Source organism: Peromyscus californicus, unplaced genomic scaffold (genome assembly GCF_007827085.1).
Source record: "Peromyscus californicus insignis strain IS unplaced genomic scaffold, ASM782708v3 Scaffold_7__1_contigs__length_154581171, whole genome shotgun sequence".
Classification (NCBI taxonomy): domain Eukaryota; kingdom Metazoa; phylum Chordata; class Mammalia; order Rodentia; family Cricetidae; genus Peromyscus; species Peromyscus californicus.
In genome coordinates, this window is record NW_026294595.1 from 26,780,737 (window position 1) to 26,801,860 (window position 21,124).

Below are 21,124 nucleotides of genomic sequence, written 5' to 3' on the forward strand. Positions count from 1 at the left end.
TTACCATATAAGACATTACCATATGGAAGTTTGAAAAACAGATTTTAATTTCTCAGAGACATGTGTCTGCATATAAATCAGAGATGCCTTTTAAACAAGATCCAAGTTTCAGTAGGCCACATGGAAGAAGCCTAAGTTGTTTTTCCATCTGTTGACCCAAAGGAGTCTTGAGTTCTTGATTTTCAATATTTTTCTTCATAGAATTTTCAAGTCATACTTTCAGTTCACATTCTTTTTGTTTTAGACAACTCAGGCAGGCTAGTTTGGAACTAGCTCCTGAAAGTAGCTTCTGATCTTGCTTCCACCTCTGAAGCTGTGGAATTGTACAATACAGATGTACACTTCCATGCCATACATTATTCTTCAAGTTTTTTTAGAAACTCGCTTTTTTAAAATTAGATTTAATAATGTAGTTTAAGCAATGTATGAAGTGAATCTAGGTAAAAAGCTTCTTGCAATATATGCCTATACTTGTGTGACCTTCATAGTTATTACTGCTTCATTTTTATCACGATGATTAAAAATAAAAATTTACCTTGCCTGTTTTTAAAGTTGAATACATTGTTCAGCTAGATCTTCTCTAGTTGTTACCCAGCCAGGAAAGCAGAGGACTCAGCTTTTAAGCAGCATCTAAATAAGTTTGAAATTCTCATGTTATTTTATTAGGTTCCTTAAAGAGGAACTTTTCTTTCTTGAGACAAGCTCTCGATATGTAGCCCAGGCTGGCCACAAATGCTTGATTCTCTTTTAACAAGTCTCCTACATGGTAGGACTATAGACACTTTGTCCTGCTGCTACAATTTTTTTAATAGGAAAATTTTGCTTTTATTCAGTAGCAACACTACCATGCTAAATATTTTGGAAAAATAAATCACCTCAGAAAATGTGTGGACTATGTCATTAAACTGCTATGCAAGCCTTAGACTTAATGAGATATGGCTGGGGAAAAAAAAGTCTAAAGACAGAATGCTAAACATATTTTACTGTAGGAAAGGAAAGGCTATGTATGAAGAAAGTGGGTTTTTAACTATGAAGTGGTATTTTAATGCATAGCAATCTTACATTTGAGATTTCTTAAGAGCCAAATTACTAAAATATCCTCTAAAATCAGTAAAGAATGTGTTGTTGAGCTTTAGTTTTTAATAACATGAGCTTTAGTGTTAGTCAAACCAAGCTTCATTCTAGGGCTCACCAGACATTTTTCCATACTGTAATCCTGGACACTACCACTGGTATCGTTTTTCTAATCTGTAAATACCATTAGTTCTGCAGTTAAATACTTTATAAATTGCACACAGATGGATTATGTATTTTATAAAACCTTACTATGACCAAATATGCAATCGAATATTCTTGAACAAATGAAGCCAGGGAATGATTAAGTTCCATTTTAAACCCCAAGCTCTTTTACTTTTAGGTCTATGAATTTATGATGTGGACCTTTGACTGACATTCTATGTTCTTAGGGAATTCCTTTTTGAAGCCAATAGCTAACACGGCAAACACTTATTATTTGTAGAAGCAGTTTCCCAGGAATCCTTTAAGTACATGTTAGATGGCAAATTCTGATCCCTTCTGAACTAAAGAAGATCCAGAATGTATGCTTAAAAAATTCCTACAAGAGATTCTGATAAGGTATTCAGAGAAGAAAATGCTGAGTTGTTTGGACGCCTTCCACACAAAATCTCCTCAGCACAAGTGGGCCAGTCTATTGAACTAGAACACTAGTAATCTGGATAGGACTCAAAATTCCAATGTACACAGCAAAACCAAACCCAACCCCAATCACTATAGGCTCCTCCTGTAGCTGAAATAATCCTCATGTAATTTCTGGTCCTTGTTGTCTCCTGACTGCTTAGGATTACATCTGGTAAACTGAGTGCTTAGTTGAAATAACCTTTTCCAATGGACCACATACATTGTACAAGAGTGTCAGGTCATCATATGGACTATCCCTAAAATAGTCACATTTCATTCTTTTGAATTGCTACTCATGTAGTGCAATTTAAATCAATGGAATTGTGTGTATGTGCAGTCATGATTCAACTTGTAGCCAACATAATAAGTGCAAGTTTCTCATAAACAATATTTATAAACAAGGAATGTAATAACATATCTTGTTGAAGGGCAGTAGCTTTTAGGTCTTTACAGAAATATACTTAAAAAGTTCAAAGCCAGCTTAGTGAGGATGTTGCCCACTGTCTGACATCTGTAGGGCAGTTGGAGTACTTCTGTAGAGCATTCATAATTTGAGTATTATCCAAAAGTAGTTTCACTAGCTGGTATTCTCTCTGTGAATTCACTGAAGTTCTTTCCATGGGTTTTATTAATTCCAACTGTTGTAAATGCTCAAATGCCTGAAAGATAAAAGACAGAGCTTAGACTAAAGGGGAAAAATGTTAAATCCAGGGTAGTTACTGGTTTCAGCCAGCTGGGAAACAGTGACAGGTTTAAAAAAAGGAAGAGAAATCAGCACATTTGAAATATCTTTTCCCCAAGTGCATCCTTCCATACTTGAATTTATATTAAAATCTTTCTTATTTTATTTTTTACATTTTATTTATTTATTTATTTTTCAAGACAGGATTTCCCTGTGTAGCTCCAGCTGTCCTTCAACTCAGACATCCTCCTGCCTCTGCACGTGCTGGATTAAAGGTGTGTGCCACCATACCTGGGCTCTAAAATCTTCTTCTTAATGAACTCCAACTTTGTTCATGACAGACAGGGGAGGAAGAAAGAAAGAAAAAAGAAAGGAAGAGAACAGGAAAGATACAAATACAGTTAAAGTAACTTTTAGGGATGGGAATTTAGCTTAGCAGTATAAAAGGGCTGGCCACCTACCACCACTAAACAAAACGGTAGTTGCCCAAACCCCAAGTTTAATCAAATCCATAAAAACTACACTGTTAATTTTACCTGAATCTTAACAATGATAATGTTCTGTTTCTAGGCTGATTCTTATCACAGGTTCTTCTTTTCTAGTAAATGCTGGATACTGTACCTAAATCTGCACCTCCCACATTCTAATTCTGAGCTATGTAGCTCCAGTCCTTTGTCTACTACTTTGATATTAAAAACCTAAGAATCTGAGAAGACTGACTAAATAGGTTACTAAAATTTGCAGTTTGTTTCAGTCTCAACAAAGCCTCACTGTACATTAAAGTTAAACAGCTGTACAGCAATAGATCAGTGTCTCACTTAGCCATGGTCAGAGAAGCTTTCTCCTGCAGTAGATGGGAACTTATAGAGACCCACATCTGGACAAAGTGCAGAGCAGGAGACCTTGGGACACCCTGTCTGAAATAGGATTTTTTTTTCATCAAACCCCTCAGGAATCTGAAAAGAAGGCAAAAGAAGATTATAAGAGACAAGGAATGGGTACCAAGGAAACAGTGTCTTCCAGACACAACAGAACTGAGGAACATGAACTCCGAAGGCTGTGACAGCAAGCACACAACATGTACAGGTCCAAGCCAGATGGGGTCCAAGTGCTAAAATGGGGAAGTAGACATGATCTCTCATCCCCAACCAGGAAGCTATCCCCAATTAACAACCTCTCACAAAGGAAAAATGAGCTTTTCCAAGGGAGTCTCAAGTATACCAACCACACTCAAGGGCAGGGACCATGGCCAGTAGCAGATGGCCAACACAAAATGAACTCAAATGTATTTGGAGATTTTTTTTTTTAGTCTCATATAGCTTTGCCTCCCCCCTCCCCCAACAACTGGTCTTTTGCTTGTGTATCATGGTTTCCAATTTTGTTTATATGGGTTCTGTTTGTGTCTCTGCCTAGGTATGTGCTTTCCCCTGCTATTTCGTTGTTCGTCAGTTTGTTCATTTTGTTTTATCCTTGCTTGTCTATTTGCTTGACTGTTTTTTTGAGGGGGAAGGAGACAGAGAGAGAAGGCACGGAGTTGGGGAGAGAGAAAAAAGGCATGGATTTGGGGGCACAGCGGGGAAGAAGGCGTGGTATTGGAAGGGTGATGAGGTGGGAAGAATCTGAGGTAGGGGAATGATTGGAATATATTGTATGAAAATAAATACTTTCAGCAAAGCATAAATAAAAATTAAAGAACAAAACAGTTTACCAACTATAACACAGGGAGAGTTAAAAAAAGGCCCAGAGCACAATAAAGCCTACTGTAAGCAAAGGACCCTGTAAGGTGGTCCAGACCTGGGGGTGGTGGGATGTTCATTTTATCCCTAGTCAATAAAGTTCCTGTCCATGTTCCTCTTAGTCACCTTAACAGAGCTCTTAATTGTTTGCTTCCTCTTACTCTCTAACTCATATATTACTTTTAGAACCCTGATAACTCTAGGTTTGTTATTAAGGAAAGAAAAAAGTATACTGATGACATACTAAAACAGTGACACACTCAAGTAGATTCTTGAGCATTTGATTCTTACATTTCACTGTGAAAAGTATCACTAGAATACACTGTTTATCATAAAAGTTCTAATTTAAGAAAAAAAGCTCAAATGCTTTAGGCGTAGCTGAACAAAACTGAAAAAATATTTCCAAGTTGCGGAATAGACCCTATTTTAAAATGTACAAATAAGCAGCTATAAATTATTCCTAAACATGCCCAAGTGCCCTTTTCACAACTACAGGAGACAACCAGACAGGAGGTTAGGGGAAACATCCATCCTACGACTGGTGCTGCTGGAAGAACTGGTAAGACTCTGTGCTCACTTGTGAAAACTGCTACAGGAAAAGAAATCTGGATTATGCTCTATAAGTAAGCCAAAGGATCAGGCTTCCACTGCTTAAAAAATAAAGATTTTTACTTCCATATGCACCCCCCTACACCACTGTGCCAACAATGGACAATCAAGCCCTTAAAATATGTGGATCTGTATTTATATTTTATTTAGTTTCCATTAACTATAAACTTAAAAACTCTGAGACTGAATTATTTAGAAAAATGAGTATATTTGGTATGATTTTAATGTAAATCTACTTTTTTAGCTATCTATTTAATAAATTTAAAGGAACAAATGTCTAATGCGTATTTATTAAATTAGGACCTATTGTAATTGTGTATAAATATGCCAAATTTTAAAAATATAAAAGAAAATACTTCATGAAATATTTAATCATAGATTTGAAAATATTTTTAATAGACTGAGTTATATTGTTACAAGTTATCGGATCTTTTATTTCCTATGCCTACTAGAAAACCTAAGACTATATAATGTGATTCCGATTTTCTTTGGAGTGGAGGAGTATACTGTAGGATATCATTGTCAAATTGTAAACTGATAACTAACCACAAATAAAACTTAACATTTGTAATAACAGTTGTAATATAAGGCAACACAGTTCCTTTTCAGTATGCAAGTGCTAAGAACAGACAGTAGAGGGCAATGTATCTTCACAAACTCCAAAACAGGCTGCCTACAGAATTAAGAATTTCTCTAATGACATACCCAAACATTCAAAAAGTTATGAAATATATAAAAAAATCAAGTTGGATCTGATGAAAACTACAAGCAAGTCAAACCATACCTTCATGACCACAGGTTTCTCAAAGTTATAAACAGAATGAGCCTTTCTTTGAATAAATTTCTGAAACTCTGCAAAGAAGGCAATGAGAATATTAGTACTCTCCAACCAGGAGCAGGGAAGAAATCTAGAAGAAATGGCAAACTTTTCATCTCACCATTATAGACCATTTGAAAATTAAAGGGCTCTTCTTCATAGATGTCATTTAAATGTTTCATTGCTATTATAAGACAGATTTCCAAGACTGATAGACCTGTAATAAAGGAGATAAACTCTTGAGCAGTATGACACTGAGATGATTGTGCTCCAGAAAATAATTACTATATATATGGTCAAGGCTTTGAAGGGTAGAGGAGGTTGGGATTCCTTGAATTTAAAAGTATTCCAAACACTATTATCTATAAAAACACAAGTCTTTTAACTTCCCTGAACATAGTTGTTATTGGCTTTTTTTTTTTAGGGGGGGTACGGTGGGGGGAAGGATCTGCAAAATAAAAGATTTTTCTAAACTTAAAGGGATGTGTTATAAGTATGAAAAATTTGATACTATATGGCCCACAACAAACAGCAGAAATTGTGATTATCATGCAATTTCAAATAACATGCCTTTGTGAGGCATTTATGCAGAGAAGTTTTGGAAATTATATCTAAAACTGTGTGCATATCCTCTACCTCCCCACCCCCATCCACTGGAGAGAAAAATGTTCCATTTTCAAAAGGGAGAGTGAACCTCAAATGACCAAATACCTACAAATACAGTAGCACTTAGGGTACGCAAGGAGAACATTTTCAGTAGCCCTACTTGGAATTCCCATTGGTATGGGAGGTAGAACATAGCTTCTTTCACTTTAAGTAACTGTGATAATACACTGCACAGTACTAAAAAGCTGTAGGAATCTGAAGTACTCTCTGTACAATGCACCATGCTCAATACTAATTATAATTTTGGAAAATATCTAAAGCCAAACTTTTAAAATCCAAAAGTTAAAAGAAAGACTAACAAAGCAGTTTCTCACCATGTACAATACTTGCTTTAGAATCCAAGCTACACAAATGCTGTGCCTCCATCAGATCTGCTGAAGTCATAAATGGGTGTGATACTGTTACTCGATTTAAAGCAAGCATCTAAAGAGAGGTGTATTAAAAATTACTTATTTACTTGAATATTTTGGAGATAGTATAGAGCAATTAAAAAAATTATAGTTTATTCTTATGAGAAACTAGAGAAAGTTAACCTCAAACTTTGCTCCATGAAAATGATGCTGCCGTCCCTATGACTTTGCACTTGAATCGTATTTACTTACTGTCCAAAAGAAAAGCATTAAGAGAAGTTCAACAAGAAGAAACTGAAAATAAGAATACTATTTAAAACTCAGACAGCCACCTATACCTATGTGTTATACAAATTTCTACAAATAATATGTAAAGGTAAGTAAGCAATTGCAGCTTAGAAGTAAGCAATTTTGAAAACAATTTTCACACTGGACACAACTATCTTCTTCATTTAGTTTTCCTCAAGCAAATCATCAGCTTCTGGGACTAAGTTTTCACCTCAATGAACAATTTCAGTGTATTTAATTTGTGTGTTGAATGTAAGTATTTAGTGTTTGTAGATGTAGCAGATATAAACACACAGCATTAGGTTAAATGTGCACTTCAGATACTCCATAGTTAAGGACAAGAGATTAGACTTCATTCTACAAGTTGAGACTGTGACCATTTGTGGCTCCTTTTCTATTTTTTTCTGCTTATTACATTTCTTAAAAAAGAAACAGAATAATCTATCTATATAATATACCATACTATTATTTTATAAAATATAACTTTTATAGAGTTGAAGACACTGTGTTCCTGATTATACTGCACCCTTGGCCACAAAATAGCCAAGACTATATTAATGTACTCATATAAACTTTGCAATTCTCTACTCTGAAGGTATAACTAGATAATACAATTTAACTTTCAAGCTGTCTATTAAAAATGCAATCCAGTTTCAGAACTCATCTAATGAAAATCTATTAAGAGAATTTATCTGCATTGTGATTTCAATTCTAGTTCATTCATTGTCTATTGAACTCCTTTGTATATACCCACAATTACTCATTTCCTGTTGATAAACATCTGCCGTTCTCATTTTTTGTAATGATAAACAAGGCTGCAGTAAGAAAAGAAATTTCATACATGTTGTCTTAAACATCTTTATGTATGTGTGGATGGATGATGTCTTAGGGTTTTTATTGCTGTGAAGAGACACCAACACAATGGCAACTCTTATAAAGGAAAACATTTAATTGTGTGGCTTGCTTACAGTTCAGAGGTTTAGTCCATTATCATCATGGTGGGAAGAAAGGCAGCATGCAGGCAGATAATAGTGTTAGAGAAAGAGCTGAGAGTTCTTACATTTTGACTCACAAGCAACAAGAAGTGGTCTGAGCCACAAGGTGTGGCTTGAGCATATATGAGACCTCAAAGCCCACCTCCACAGTGACACACTTCCTCCAACAAGGCCACATCTACTCCAACAAAGCCACACCTCCGAACAGTGGCACTACTGATCAGCTTATGGGAGCAATTACATTCAAACAACCCGATGTATTCATAGATCTTTAATGAAAGATTTCTAATCCATTTTATTATAGTCAGTTGTTACAGGGAATTAAACTAATGAGACAGGAAGTTTATATGGAGAAAGACAACATTCTTCAGTAAAGACAAGAAAAGGGAAGAAGAATCAGTAAATACAATGTAGTAGAAACACATGAAGCATGCCATAAGTGTTCAGTTGGAAGCTCTGCTGTAACTAGAGTTTTCCTGCCTGGCACACAGTCAGGACAAATCTTTGTCACCCGCCAGTCCCACAGCCGTCAGACCCAACCAAGTAAACACAGAGACTTATATTGGTTACAAACTGTATGGCCGTGGCAGGCTTCTTGCTAACTGTTCTTATAGCTTAAATTAATCCACTTCCATAAATCTATACCTTGCCACGTGGCTCCTGGCTTACCGGCATCTTTACATGCTGTTTGTCATTGTGGCGGCTGGCAGTGTCTCTGACCGCCTTCCTGTTCTTTCTTTTCTCCTCTCTGTTAGTCCCACCTATACTTCCTGCCTAGCCACTGGCCAATCAGTGATTTATTTATTGACCAATCAGAGCAACACATTTGCCATACAGAACATCCCACAGCACTCTGCTTTGGCCTCACTCCCCACCCCACCCCTATCCCAACTCTGCCCTTCTCCGAAAGCCCACCAAGTGGTGGCTCCTCCTCAGGGCCTACTCAAGACTGCGCCTCCAGGGTATTTAAGCTCTAGTCCCCAGACCTGCCATGTGATTTCTCCTCCTCCCTCCCCTGCCTCACTTCTGTGGAGTTTGAGAGTCCACCCCAGAGTACATGGCTCATTAAATGTGGACTTTTATTTTGGTTTGATCTGGCTTATTTAAACTCATAGCCAAGCAGCCTAGAGCTGAGCCAGCCATCTACTAGCTGTGCAAGAATTTTTAACTCAGGTGTTCCAATTTTTTCAAGGGGAAGAAGAAACACCTAAGGATAAAGAGAAATGATTATTGTAAAAAGGTCAGGTATTATATAGAAAACTAACTGGTTACCAGGCAGATGTGCTACTTAATAAATGGTCACTATTACTCATTCCCATTATTGAAAATAAACAGACCAAGGAATACTTTCAGGGAAGGCATGTGCCATACTTTTCTAAAATATCAGGCTAATTTCAAATTTATTAATGCGCCGGGCGGTGGTGGCGCACGCCTTTAATCCCAGCACTCGGGAGGCAGAGCCAGGCGGATCTCTGTGAGTTCGAGGCCAGCCTGGACTACCAAGTGAGTTCCAGGAAAGGCGCAAAGCTACACAGAGAAACCCTGTCTCAAAAAACCAGAAAAAAAAAAAACAAAAACAAATTTATTAATGCATGAAGTTCATTAATATTCAAAACAATTTAGTATTTGATTGGTTTCAACATTATGTATACACATTGGCATGACCCTCTTCCACCAGATTAATAAAAGAAAAAAAGAAACAAGAAAACACCTTAAAAGAAAAATCAATGTAATATCTAACATGCTATTCATTAAAGAAAAACATATGATCATATGCAGTGATTTAGCATTTGACAAAAATCTAAGACATTTATAATAAACTCAACAAATTAGGCATGAAAAGAAGTTAACAATGAACATGTACAAGAAGGCTTACAGCTAAAATTTGATGTCATACTAAAATACTGAATGCCTTCCTCTTAAAATGGCAACAAAGAAAGATGCCCACTCTCACCACTCTGAGCCACCAAGTCATGGCAATAGGTAAGAAAAGTAAAAGAGAAGACTAGAAAGCGAACAGAAAATGCACCTATTTGTGGATAATCTGAGTATGTCTACATAGAAAATCCCAAAAATAGAAGTCTGAGAGTTCAGCAAGACTGAATGTGCTAAAATTTACAAATAGCATTTACTACTGTTTCAAAGAAAGTGAGACACTAAAGTATTATACACTTAAGTATTATACACATTGATACTTAAAGTATCAATGAAACTAATCAAACAGTAACTAAAACTGTGTATTATATCCAAATATCAGCATAGTCAATGTAATAAATATGCCATTTCGCCCTAAATGCATCTGTAAGTTTAAAAATTTGACATCAAGATATAAGCAGTACTCTTGACTTACATACCGTTGGTAGGAATGTAGGAATAGTATAGCTATTATTGAAAACAGTTTGAGGGCACTTCAAAATGTTAAAAATACAGATTATACATGTATGGATGTATAAGACATAAGACATTCCATTAATATGTATAGTTTTTGGTTTTCACAGGTCAGGCAAAAATAAACAAATTTTAAAAATACAAACCAATAGCATATGTAATGACCGTAAGTTTTTGTTGACATTGAAATGTTTCTGTAGAACTTCACACACAGTTGAGTCTTCTGAGAGACACTAAAACAAAACAAAACAATAAAATAAATCAAAATTGAGGAAAATTTCCTGTGTCCTGGCCTGCTGGTGGTCTGGACAAATCTCTCCCACTCGCGTCCCCCAAGTAAATACACAGAGGCTTATATTAATTATAACTGAATGGCCATGGCCCAAGCTTTTAGCTAGCTAGTTCTGTATCTTAAATTAGCCCACAACTATAAATCTATGTATCACCACATGTTCCATGGCTTTACCTGCATCCCATTACATGTTGCTCCTTGGGTGGCTCGCTGGCGCCTCCCCTCCCTTTCTTCCTGTCTCTCCCTTTGAATTTCCTGCCTGCCTCTAAGCTGCCTTGCCATAAGCCAAACGGCTTTATTTATCAACCAATGAGAGAAACACATATTCGTAGTGAACAGAAAAATATTCCCCCATCATAATCTCAAATTTCCAATCTAATAAGGGGAAACGATATAGTCAAACTAGTGGGATGGTCAAACACAATGTAGCACAAAGCAGAGAATGAGAGTTATTATACTTGAAAACAAGGAAAAGTATTGAAAGAATGTAACGGGAAAATTATGAAGTGCTATAAGAAAATGAGCAGAAGTAAAATCATGGCACAGTGACAAAAAAGGGAGTCACATATTCTTTAAATACAGTTATTGGCAAAGGGGCAGTATAGAAAGAAAAAAAGAAAGCCTAACTGGAGCCAATTCCAACTGTGGGGAAGATGGAGACATTTACAGAAGACTTGTGATGAAGCCTTCATTGATAATGGAAAAAAAAGATTTAACAAGAAGAAAACCATTAAGATGAACTACTGGGGTAGGGGATTCACAGAGTGCCTGTGAAGAGTAAGATGTAGTCAAGAAGTGAGCATTCAGTTATAAATATTAAAGTAGTAGATGGAAAAGGAACAATGAAAAAAGAGGCACTAAGGTCTGAATGTACAAGAGACCACAGCAATCTAGAAAACAGGGTGCATTTGTTATTTCTCTTCTAGCTGAGAAGAAATACTTAACCATAAAGCAGCTTAGAGGAGAGTTTCTTTTGAATGGTACAACCCCAATAGAGTGGAAGGCATGGTGACAGGAACTTGAGGCAGCACATGCCTGTAGTGGAAAGATTTCCTGTGTCTCTCCCAGCCAGCGGTTGGGACAAATCTCTCCCACTTCTCCCACCTGCACCCTACAACTGCTTGGTCCCAAGTAAACACACAGAGGCTTAACATTATTTACAAACTGTATGGCCTATGGCAGGCTTCTTGCTAGCTGGCTCTTATAACTTAACCCATTTCTATTAATCTACAAGTTGCCACATGGCTGTGGCATTACCAGTCTGCTGGCATCTTGATGCTTCTTTGGCGGCAACTGGCATCTCCCCTTCCTCTCCTTCCCTCTGTATCTGCTTGGATTTCCTGCCTGCTCTAAGCTGCCTTGCCATAGACCAATGCTACTTTATTTATCAACCAATCAGAGCAACACATATTCATAGCATAAAGACATCCCACAGCACATGCCAGTGTATAAGCATTGTAGCCAGAAGTAGGTGATGAATGCTATTTCTTAGCTCATGTTCCCCCTTCTTTCTCCTTTCTATTCCATATGGGACTCTAGCACATGGAATGGTGGCACCCACGTTCACAATGGGTTTTCCCTTTGTAGTTAAAATTTTTCTGGGAACACTCTCATAGATACACGTAGAATATGTTTCCATAGTGATCTAAACCTGAAGTGTATTTCCATGGTGACATAGAGATTAACTATCACACAAGGGAAGAAACTTCAAGAGGACAGTAATAATCAACAATTCAATACAAACTACTTTGCAAAACTAAACTGAGGTACATTAAGATGACACCAATGGATAAAGAAATATAGAGGCCAATAGGGCTCTTTGCTCCAAGCAAGACACAAAAGAGTCAAATAATTCTAGAGAATTCGTAAAGAATCAGCACTGAATAAAACATCAGATGAAGAGTGAACTGAACAGTGACAGAGCATGGAAAGATGCAGCAACACTTGTCATAATTTTTCACAAGTAATCTGACTGGTACAAAGTTTCCTTTTCCTTACACAAGTTAAAACAAAAACAGTAACAAAATACTGACCAGCATGGCAAGCTGGGAGTCGTAGTGGCACAAATATCATGGACTAGATTTAAGACCCACTCGATAGAAGGCACATGCCGAATACTGTAAATACAGCCAAGAACCTATGGTTGGGGAGCTCCCAGGAGTGAACCTATTTCTACTATTCCACTATATGGACACTGTGTCAAACTGCCCCCTACATTCCTCTCTTATAATTAATATAGCACTCAGACCTCATCAGAAAGTTTCTTTGTGTAGCAGATGGTAGTTAATGGAGAAACTCACAACTGGCCAAAGTGCAGATGGCAAGTGAGTGGTTGGTGTTCATATTATAACTCCTCCCCGAATTTCAGAAACCATCCCAGAAAAAGGCATGGAATGATTCTAAGAGCCAGAGGGCAAGGGAGGACCAGAGCAGAACTCCTATATTCATCAACTCATGGCAGCTGAGGTTACCAGGACAAGATCAAGCCAGTTAGCATTCTAACGCAGGATGGAAAGGGGTTCATAAGCCCCAGCTCTGGCTGAGAAGCGAGGACAGTTGACAGTTTCTAGGAGAGGTAGAGTTATTTGTTCCTAGTAGGTTGGCCAGTCTCCAGCAGATGGCCCCACAATCAAGAGTACATGAACAGCACAAATATGACAGAGTGGGTTATAGAAACAAGAACATACTACCAAAAGACACTGTACGATACTGTCAAAAAATTACTGAAGATCTCTAAAAAAAAATCCTAACAAATATAAAAGATGAACTAAAACTCCCCAAACAATAACAAAAACCACAGAAAACTAAGTATTTTTATTTCTAGTAGAGATGTTTTGCTTCTTTCAACTCAAAAATGTCTAAACTTCAGGAATAAGCTATAGATTGTCTCTTGAAATTTCATGCTCTCAGTAAATATATTTTTCTAGTTAAATCTCCAGTTTCTATTGCTTTTAAAAGGCTTGTCAAAACTATAGGTGTACTTAAACAACTTGCTGCAATGTCAGCACTGACGTAGTGGCTAGCTCCCCAAACCACCTTTACCACATACCCACCCAAAAAGGGACTCTGGCCATGGTGCTGACAGACTTTCCAAGTCTGTACATTTTATTAAAACCAGGGAGGCAGCACAACATGACTGTCCTAAGAAATGAAACTAAGAGCTGCAAGTCCTAACAGTGGTAGCTCTCCTTCAAACACTAAAGCTGTAAGCCTGTCACAAGAAAAGAGATCATTACTTACTATGTGCCACTTAATTCTGGTTGGGGGCTATAAAGTCTGAAAACAGAGCAAAACAAAACAAACGAGAAAGCTGGGAGCATGGGGGCATGTAGTCACACCTGAGGGTAACAAGGAAAATTACAGTTGTACCTAGTATCTTGGTATGCAGCTTGGATACAGTTAGGCATGAAGGAACCAAGAAAACAGAAGTGTCTTGGTAAGTGTTTCCCAATGGACAAATGACTCTTTGTGGCTAAACATTCTTGAAGCTGAAGTTAGTTCTTCCCACCATATCAGAAACTAAGGTACCAGGAGACTTTCACATACTAATTAAGGGCCTGCATCCTCAAAAGAGCCTGGTGTCTGGATGTTTCAAAAGGATCATAGGAAATAAACAACCTAAGAGGGAGATTTGGTTCACCATGATTTGCCAGGAGGAAGATACTAACTACCTCATGATCATGCCATCCATAAATATTCACAAAACATGAAGGATTCAATGAGTTGCTACCTCAGTCTTTTGTTTGAGGCACACTGTTCCAGTCTCTCTCTGAATAAATGTCTACATAAACTGTATGTGACTAAGTTGAATTCTTTACTTTGAGACTATAAGACCAATCAGACACCTTTACCTGATAACAAAAGTAGAGCTGAGCCATCCTATCATCAAATTATATCCACTTTTTTTTTTTTAAGACAGGGTTTCTCTGTATAGTTTTGCACCCTTCCTGGATCTCGTCCTGTAGACCAGGCTGGCCTCAAACTCACAGAGATCCGCCTGCCTCTGCTTCCCTAGTGCTGGGATTAAAGGCATGCGCCACCACTGACAGGCATAAATTGTATCCACTTTTTAAATAATCTAGACTAGTGCTTCACCAGAAACTCTTATCATTCTCTTATTACTGTGTCTACAGGAGACTGAGTTAAGGAACTACCTCAAACAAAGAAAATATGAAGAAATCCTATCCTGATATGAAAAGGTACAGTATTTTGGGTGTGCAACCACCAATGCACATTTCTGTATATCTCTGAATTACTTATACTGCACCACTTAACACAATGTAAATGATATGTAAATAGATTTTTGTGTAGGTTAGGTTTTGCCAACTAGACACAAACTAGAGTCACCTAGAAAGATAGGCTTTCAACTGAGGAACTACCTCAATCAAACTGTTCTTTCAGCATGTCTGTAGGGGTGTTTTCTTGATTAATGATTGAAGTGGGAGGGCCGAGCTGAGCCAGGTCTGGGCAGGTAGACCTGGGATGTATAAGAAAGCAAAATGAACAAGCTAGTAAGCAACATTCGTTCATGGCCTCTGCTTCATTTCCTGCCTTCCAGTTCCTGTCTTGGCTTCCTAATAATGGACTCTAACTTTTTTTTTTTTTTTGGTTTTTCGAGACAGGGTTTCTCTGTGTAGCTTTGCGCCTTTCCTGGGACTCACTTTGTAGCCCAGGCTGGCCTCGAACTCACAGAGATCCGCCGGCCTCTGCCTCCCGAGTGCTGGGATTAAAGGCGTGCGCCACCACCGCCCGGCGGACTCTAACTTTTAAGCCACATAAATCTTTTTCACCTCAAGCTGCTTTTGATCAGAGCATTTTATTACAGCAACAGAACTAGGTAATTATTATACTGCATTATTAAGGGAATAACAAATACAAGCCTATTTATGCTCAATATAAATGCCATTGTTTTATTTTGTTTAATTTTCATTTGTGGTTGCATCCCAAAATGTAGAACCTATGAGTTTAAAACTATTTACAGTTATAGACACTCACAATGCAACAAAGTTAGATGAGTGATAGCCTTGGCTGTAAAGTCACCTTAGGAAAACAGTAAATAGGCACAGAAATAATAACATCAATGAAAATGAAGACATTTAAATATGAACAACGCTGGGGATGTCTTTCTGTATGCTGTGAATGTGTTGCTCTGATTGATAAATAAAACGCTGATTGGCCAGTAGCCAGACAGGAAGTATACTATAGGCAGGATAAGCAGAGAGGAGAATGCTGGGAGAAGGAAGGCTGAGTCAGGAGACGCTGCCAGCCAATGCCGCTATGAGAAACAAGATGTAAAGTACCAGTAAGCCACAAGACACGTGGCAACTTACAGACTAATAGAAATGGGTTAATTTAAGATATAAGAACTGGATAGCAAGAAGCCTGCCACAGCCATACAGTTTATAAGTAATATAAGTCACTGTGAGTTTACTCGAGACTGTGGAACTGTGGGAGCCGGGTGGGACCAGGAAAACTTCAGCTACAAACAACTGCATTCAAATCTCTCAAAAACATCATGGAATAAGACTATTAGCTCAAGAGCTATATAAGAGGAATGTCTGTGAGGCACTGAGAAGTAAACCAAGTGGCCAGATGTTAAAATCCAGAACACAGTGGGAAAAGGAATAATATAGATTACCAATGACAAAGAACATCCTCCCATAGATTTAAATCAGACACAGTATCAGAGAAAACTTGTCTAGTTAATAATTTCCTGAGTCCCATGCAAGATTTCTCTAGTGGAAGGGAAGATCCAGAACTAAGTATTTGTAAAATTAAGATATTATACACCTTAATGAAGGTTGTTGTTGTGTTACATATAAGAGTTGTGATGGTCAATATTAACTGTCACCTTGTTAATGGAGATTATCTAGATTAGGTTAGCTTTTGAGCATGACTGTAAAGGATTATCTATGTTAGTTTATTGAAGTGGTACACCTGTGATGGTAGTCTCACATATTTGATTGCTTGTCACCAAGGAGTGGAACTGTTTGAAATATTAAAAGGATTAGGAGGCAAGGCCTTATTGGAGGAAGTGTGTTACTTCGAGGTTTCAAAAGCCCATGCCAGGTCGTCTCTCTTTCTCTGTCTCTCTGCTTATGGATCAGGATGTATGTATCTCAGTTACTTTTCCAGCACCACATCTGCCTGCCATCACACTCCCTGCAATAATGATAATGGGCTAAGCCTCTGAGACAGTAAGCCAGCCCCCAATTAAATGCTTTCTTTTATAAGAGTTGTTTTGGTCATGGTATCTCTTCACATCAATAGAACAGTGACTAAGACAACACCCATCTCAATTCATCACCCCACTGGCCTGGGGGCCTGGGTAGAGGTAAAGAGGTAGAGAAGGTAGAGAGAGAGTGAGGGAGGGAGAGGGAGAGTGCGGGGGGGAGAAGGAGGGAGAGAGAGGGAGGTAGGGAGGTAAAGAGGTAGAGAAGGGAGAGAGAGAGGGAGAGAGAGGGAGGGAGGGAGGGGGAGAGGGAAGTGGAGAGGGAGAGGTGTAGAGAGAAAGTGCATTGAATAGGAATATTCATCACTCTGTTTCCTGATTGCAGGTGCTGTTAAACAGCTACCGAGAGCTCTGGCCTCCATGTGTTTTCCATCACTATATCCTCAAACTCAACTACATGCTCTCAACCCTTCCTACCTTAAATTGATTTTCCTATGTATTTTGTTACATCAATAATTACTGTTAGTGAGGAAGTATGAATCAGAACAAAGTTAAGATTAATAAAATCATATGTAAGCACTGAATTCTTGATATAAAACAAAATTTAGTTTGCAAGTAAGGTCTTAAATGTTATAAACAAGTAAGTAGGGCTAGAATACATTATAGTGGTAGTCCTGTTGCCTAGTATACATGAGAGGTGGCACAGCTTGACAGTCTCTTAATTAATGAAACAAAGCTGAAATCATTTATGAGAACTGGAAATAAAAACACATGCATAGGATAAGTGTGAACTGTAGTGATATATTGCATACCCTAATAAACATGCCTGGGGATCTGAGGACAGAGTCAGCCATTAGATTAGACATAGAGGTCAGGCAGTGGTGGCACACACCCTTAATCCTATCACTAAAGAGGCAGAGATCCGTCTGGATCTCTGTGAGTTCAAGACCACACTGGAAACAGAGTCAAGCACTGGTGGCACACACCTTTAATCCCAGGAAGTGATGTCTGGGCAGAGAAAAGTACACAAAGGCATAAGGAAACAGGAACTCACTCTCTTTAGACTGAGGATTTCGCAGAGGTAAGAACTACTGGCTGGCTGCTCTGCTTCTCTGATCTTTCAGCTTTCACCCTGATATCTGACTCTGGGTTTTTTAATGAAAGACCATCTAAGATTTGAACGACAGTGAACTGTTAATACCGCCTTATGTCAAATCAGCAAAATATAGAAAATAAAATTTAAATCATGTAAATTCACTAAAAAATAACCTAAAATGTAAACCAGATAAAGATAAAAACTTCAACTACTGATAAGAGTGCTAAAGCTTAACCTTAAGTTCTTCTGAAAAAGAGATAATTTAGGAAACAAGATATGTCTATTGCCCTTAAAAAAGAAACAGTTTATAACTGCACTCCTCTAGCAACATGAAAAGATACATATTTCTTTGCCATTATTGCCTTCAAATTACCTGAGTATTCTCATTCCACCTCTCAGCAAAAGCTTTATCTGGGAATTCTGCAGGTAGAGATAATTGTTCTTTAAATATTTTTATATATTGTGGAAAACCAAATGAATTCATTAAATGTATCTGCCGGTGAGAAAACCGTGACTTCACTCTTTTTTCTAAGAGTTCCAAAATATCCTTGAAAACAAAAGAGAAATCCGTATAAGAAAGCATGTTGAAAAATATGCTGTTAGAGAATAAGCAAATTATAGCTTGTAGTAAGCAATATTTATTTTTAATCTATAAGTAAGCATTTTATTTTGAGGGAAAATAAACTTTCCTAATGATGCAACCTTTTAATACATTTCCTCATGTGGTGACCCCAAACCATGAAATCATTTTTGTTACTACTTTATAACTGTAATTTTGCTACTGTTATGAATTATAATGTAAATATCTGATACCCAGGATGGTCTTAGGCAACCCCTGTGGTCATTCGACCCCAAGAGGGACACAACCCACAAGTTGACAACCGCTGAACTAATTCCTTTCTAGGCACCAGTAGCTTGGTATCCTGCCTCGATATCAAGTATTAACATTTCCAGATCTACTAAGGACATTCAAACAGTGACAATTCCCAAACCCAGACTGACAGGAACACCAAGCACATCAGTGTGGTATTCTGCACGGTCTAAAAAAAGTTGACATAAAATCTGAGCTAACAAAAATTCAGAGATATTCATGATTTTAAGTCTCAAGAGACAAGGTATATAACAGAGCCAAATTCTATTGGCTGAACTACTAGAATTCAGCTGCTATGATCGGTGGAAAGAACCAATGTTTGTACCTGAACTCTTGTTCTTTCCAATAGCAGCAAATTCTCTAAATGGCTGAACCATTTCTCCATCCAATTATTATTTTTAGGGTGTAATTACATGATGGAAATGAAGTTTGAAAAGTTCTCATCTTCTTAAGTAAATAATTAACTGTGAGATGACATTATTTTTTTGCCCCAATATTTTACAGAGAAAAAGACAGATAAGTACAGATTAAACTATCTAGTGATAATTACTAAAATTACATAATAAATTCATAAATGCAGGAGAGTTAGGACTCATTATGCTATTCTCTCCAACAAGTATTGGTATTTTCTACAATCAATTTTTTTTTTTAAAAAAGAGGATGGCAGCTCCAGAAAATGTGTATTTTTTTTAATTGAATGATCTTTGTAATAGAAAACAAGCAAAAAGGTTAATAAGCCATGCTACGCAGGAAAAACTTTAAATAATCATGGGTCATTTAGGAAGCAAACAGCAAAGACTAATAGCTGTATGGGTTTGAGAGGGAAAAAACAAATACCTGTAAAGTTCTTAATAGTTTACAGTGACAACAGCTGAATTAATGCATGTAATATTCAAAGATACAAATATACGCATATTTGTTTTCTATTAAAGAGTTAAGATTAAGAAATTGTACTCACCGGGCGGTGGTGGCACACACCTTTAATCCTAGCACTCAGGAGGCAGAAGAGGGCAGATCTTTGTGAGTTCCAGGCCAGCCTGGTCTACAGAGGGAGATCCAGGAAAGGCGCAAAGCTACACAGAGAAACCCTGTGTCGGAAAAAAAAAAAAAAAAAAAAAAAAAAAGAAAAAGAAAAGAAATTGTACTCAGGAGCTGGGAAGATGGCTCAGAGTAAAAGGGCCCTACTGCTAAAGCTCAAGACTTGTGTTCAATTCCTGGAACCCATGTACTAGGAGAGAATCAATTCCTACAAGATGTCATCAGGCCTCCTTCACATGTCTGCTATGGCATGCACACTTCACCCCCAGTAAGTAAGGAGGAATTGCAAGAGAGAAAACATTGCATCTGAGAATGGAAAAGAGGAGTGAAAACAGAAGCTGCTTTGGTGGTGGTCAGTATGACAGAAGCTAACAATTAAGGCTAAAGGGAAGAGAAAGCAACAACAAACAAACACTAAAGGAATAATTTCCATAAAGAAGGGGTTTTTTGCTGTCAAAGTAACTGTTTGCACCTATGCTTTGGGTTTCTTCCCATAAATATACAGGAGCATAATTCTACATAAAAGCAATATAGAATTAGAGAAATATGCATAAATAAGAATCAAAAACACTCTGAAGAACTGCTAAGGTAGTCATGTCTTGCGAGCCGCAAGAACATATCACAGAGATTCAGCTGTGTATTAAAGCTGAACTTTGACCGGCCAAGGGTCTGTCAAAAGGCAAAGCCATTTATTTTGAATATTTGATGTTACCCAGCCTTTAATATTCCAGCTGTCTTTTGCTATGAAATCCTTGAGTGCCCAGACCAATTGGTAAACAGTTCAGCTCCCCAGACCTGCTGTACCTACTAAGTTACTAACTGCCCTGCTGAGCTTAGGAGACAAGCTGGCAGGAGATGCCTAGCTTTTTTTCCTGTGCTAATGAAGCTCAGACCATCCCCCTCAGTTTGAGGAGGCCCAGTGGTTCTCCAGAGCACTTTGACTGAAAACAAAAGAGGTTTTTACATATCAAGGTGAGAGGAAAAACAACATTCCTGAGGAGGCAGGGAACAAGGTGCCCAGGTAAAGAAAGGACAGGTATTTTCTGTAGACAGAGACAGAACAGCATGGCTAGAGAGAAGAGAGGAAGACAGAGGTTCCATAGAGGGTAAGCAGATCTCCAGTAGAGTTTTCTGAGTGCCAGGAGTAGAGAGTAGCAGAGATGGAGAAAGAGGGTAGAGGACGAAGATGAGGCTGAAAGCATAGGGGTTAGTCGTCAGCAGTACAATGAGTTAGGGAGCTGGACGGAACTGCAGTTATGGAGACAGGATTTCATCCCAGAGAAATACAGAGCTTGGTATGTCTAGAGTTGTTCCTGCCTTGAATGACTGGTGGAGCTATAGCTGAATTGATAGAATTTTGTCCTAGAGGAATAAAGTTAACAGACATAAGAACATAGTGTACGTAGATTTTTTCCCCTGATGTCCC

The 21,124-nt window shown here is 37.8% G+C and overlaps 1 protein-coding gene across 8 annotated transcripts in view; it reads right to left on the minus strand.

The window, feature by feature from the left end:
- Window positions 1-25: 25 nt before the first annotated feature.
- Orc4 (origin recognition complex subunit 4) overlaps window positions 26-21,124 on the minus strand; it is a 45,012-nt gene continuing 23,913 nt past the window's right edge. For 4 of the 8 annotated variants that reach the window (XM_052725948.1, XM_052725947.1, XM_052725943.1 and 1 more), the window contains 6 exons: window positions 18,163-18,336; window positions 10,376-10,462; window positions 6,523-6,631; window positions 5,664-5,759; window positions 5,510-5,577; window positions 26-2,357 (listed from right to left, as the gene is read on the minus strand). In XM_052725948.1, the coding sequence (XP_052581908.1) occupies window positions 2,169-2,357; window positions 5,510-5,577; window positions 5,664-5,759; window positions 6,523-6,631; window positions 10,376-10,462; window positions 18,163-18,336 (723 nt within the window). In that variant the 3' untranslated portion in view covers window positions 26-2,168. Of the gene's footprint in view, window positions 2,707-3,198; window positions 3,337-5,509; window positions 5,578-5,663; window positions 5,760-6,522; window positions 6,632-10,375; window positions 10,463-18,162; window positions 18,337-21,124 lie in introns of all 8 variants that reach the window. The other 4 variants (XM_052725945.1, XM_052725946.1, XM_052725944.1 and 1 more) reach the window with 4 other exon arrangements.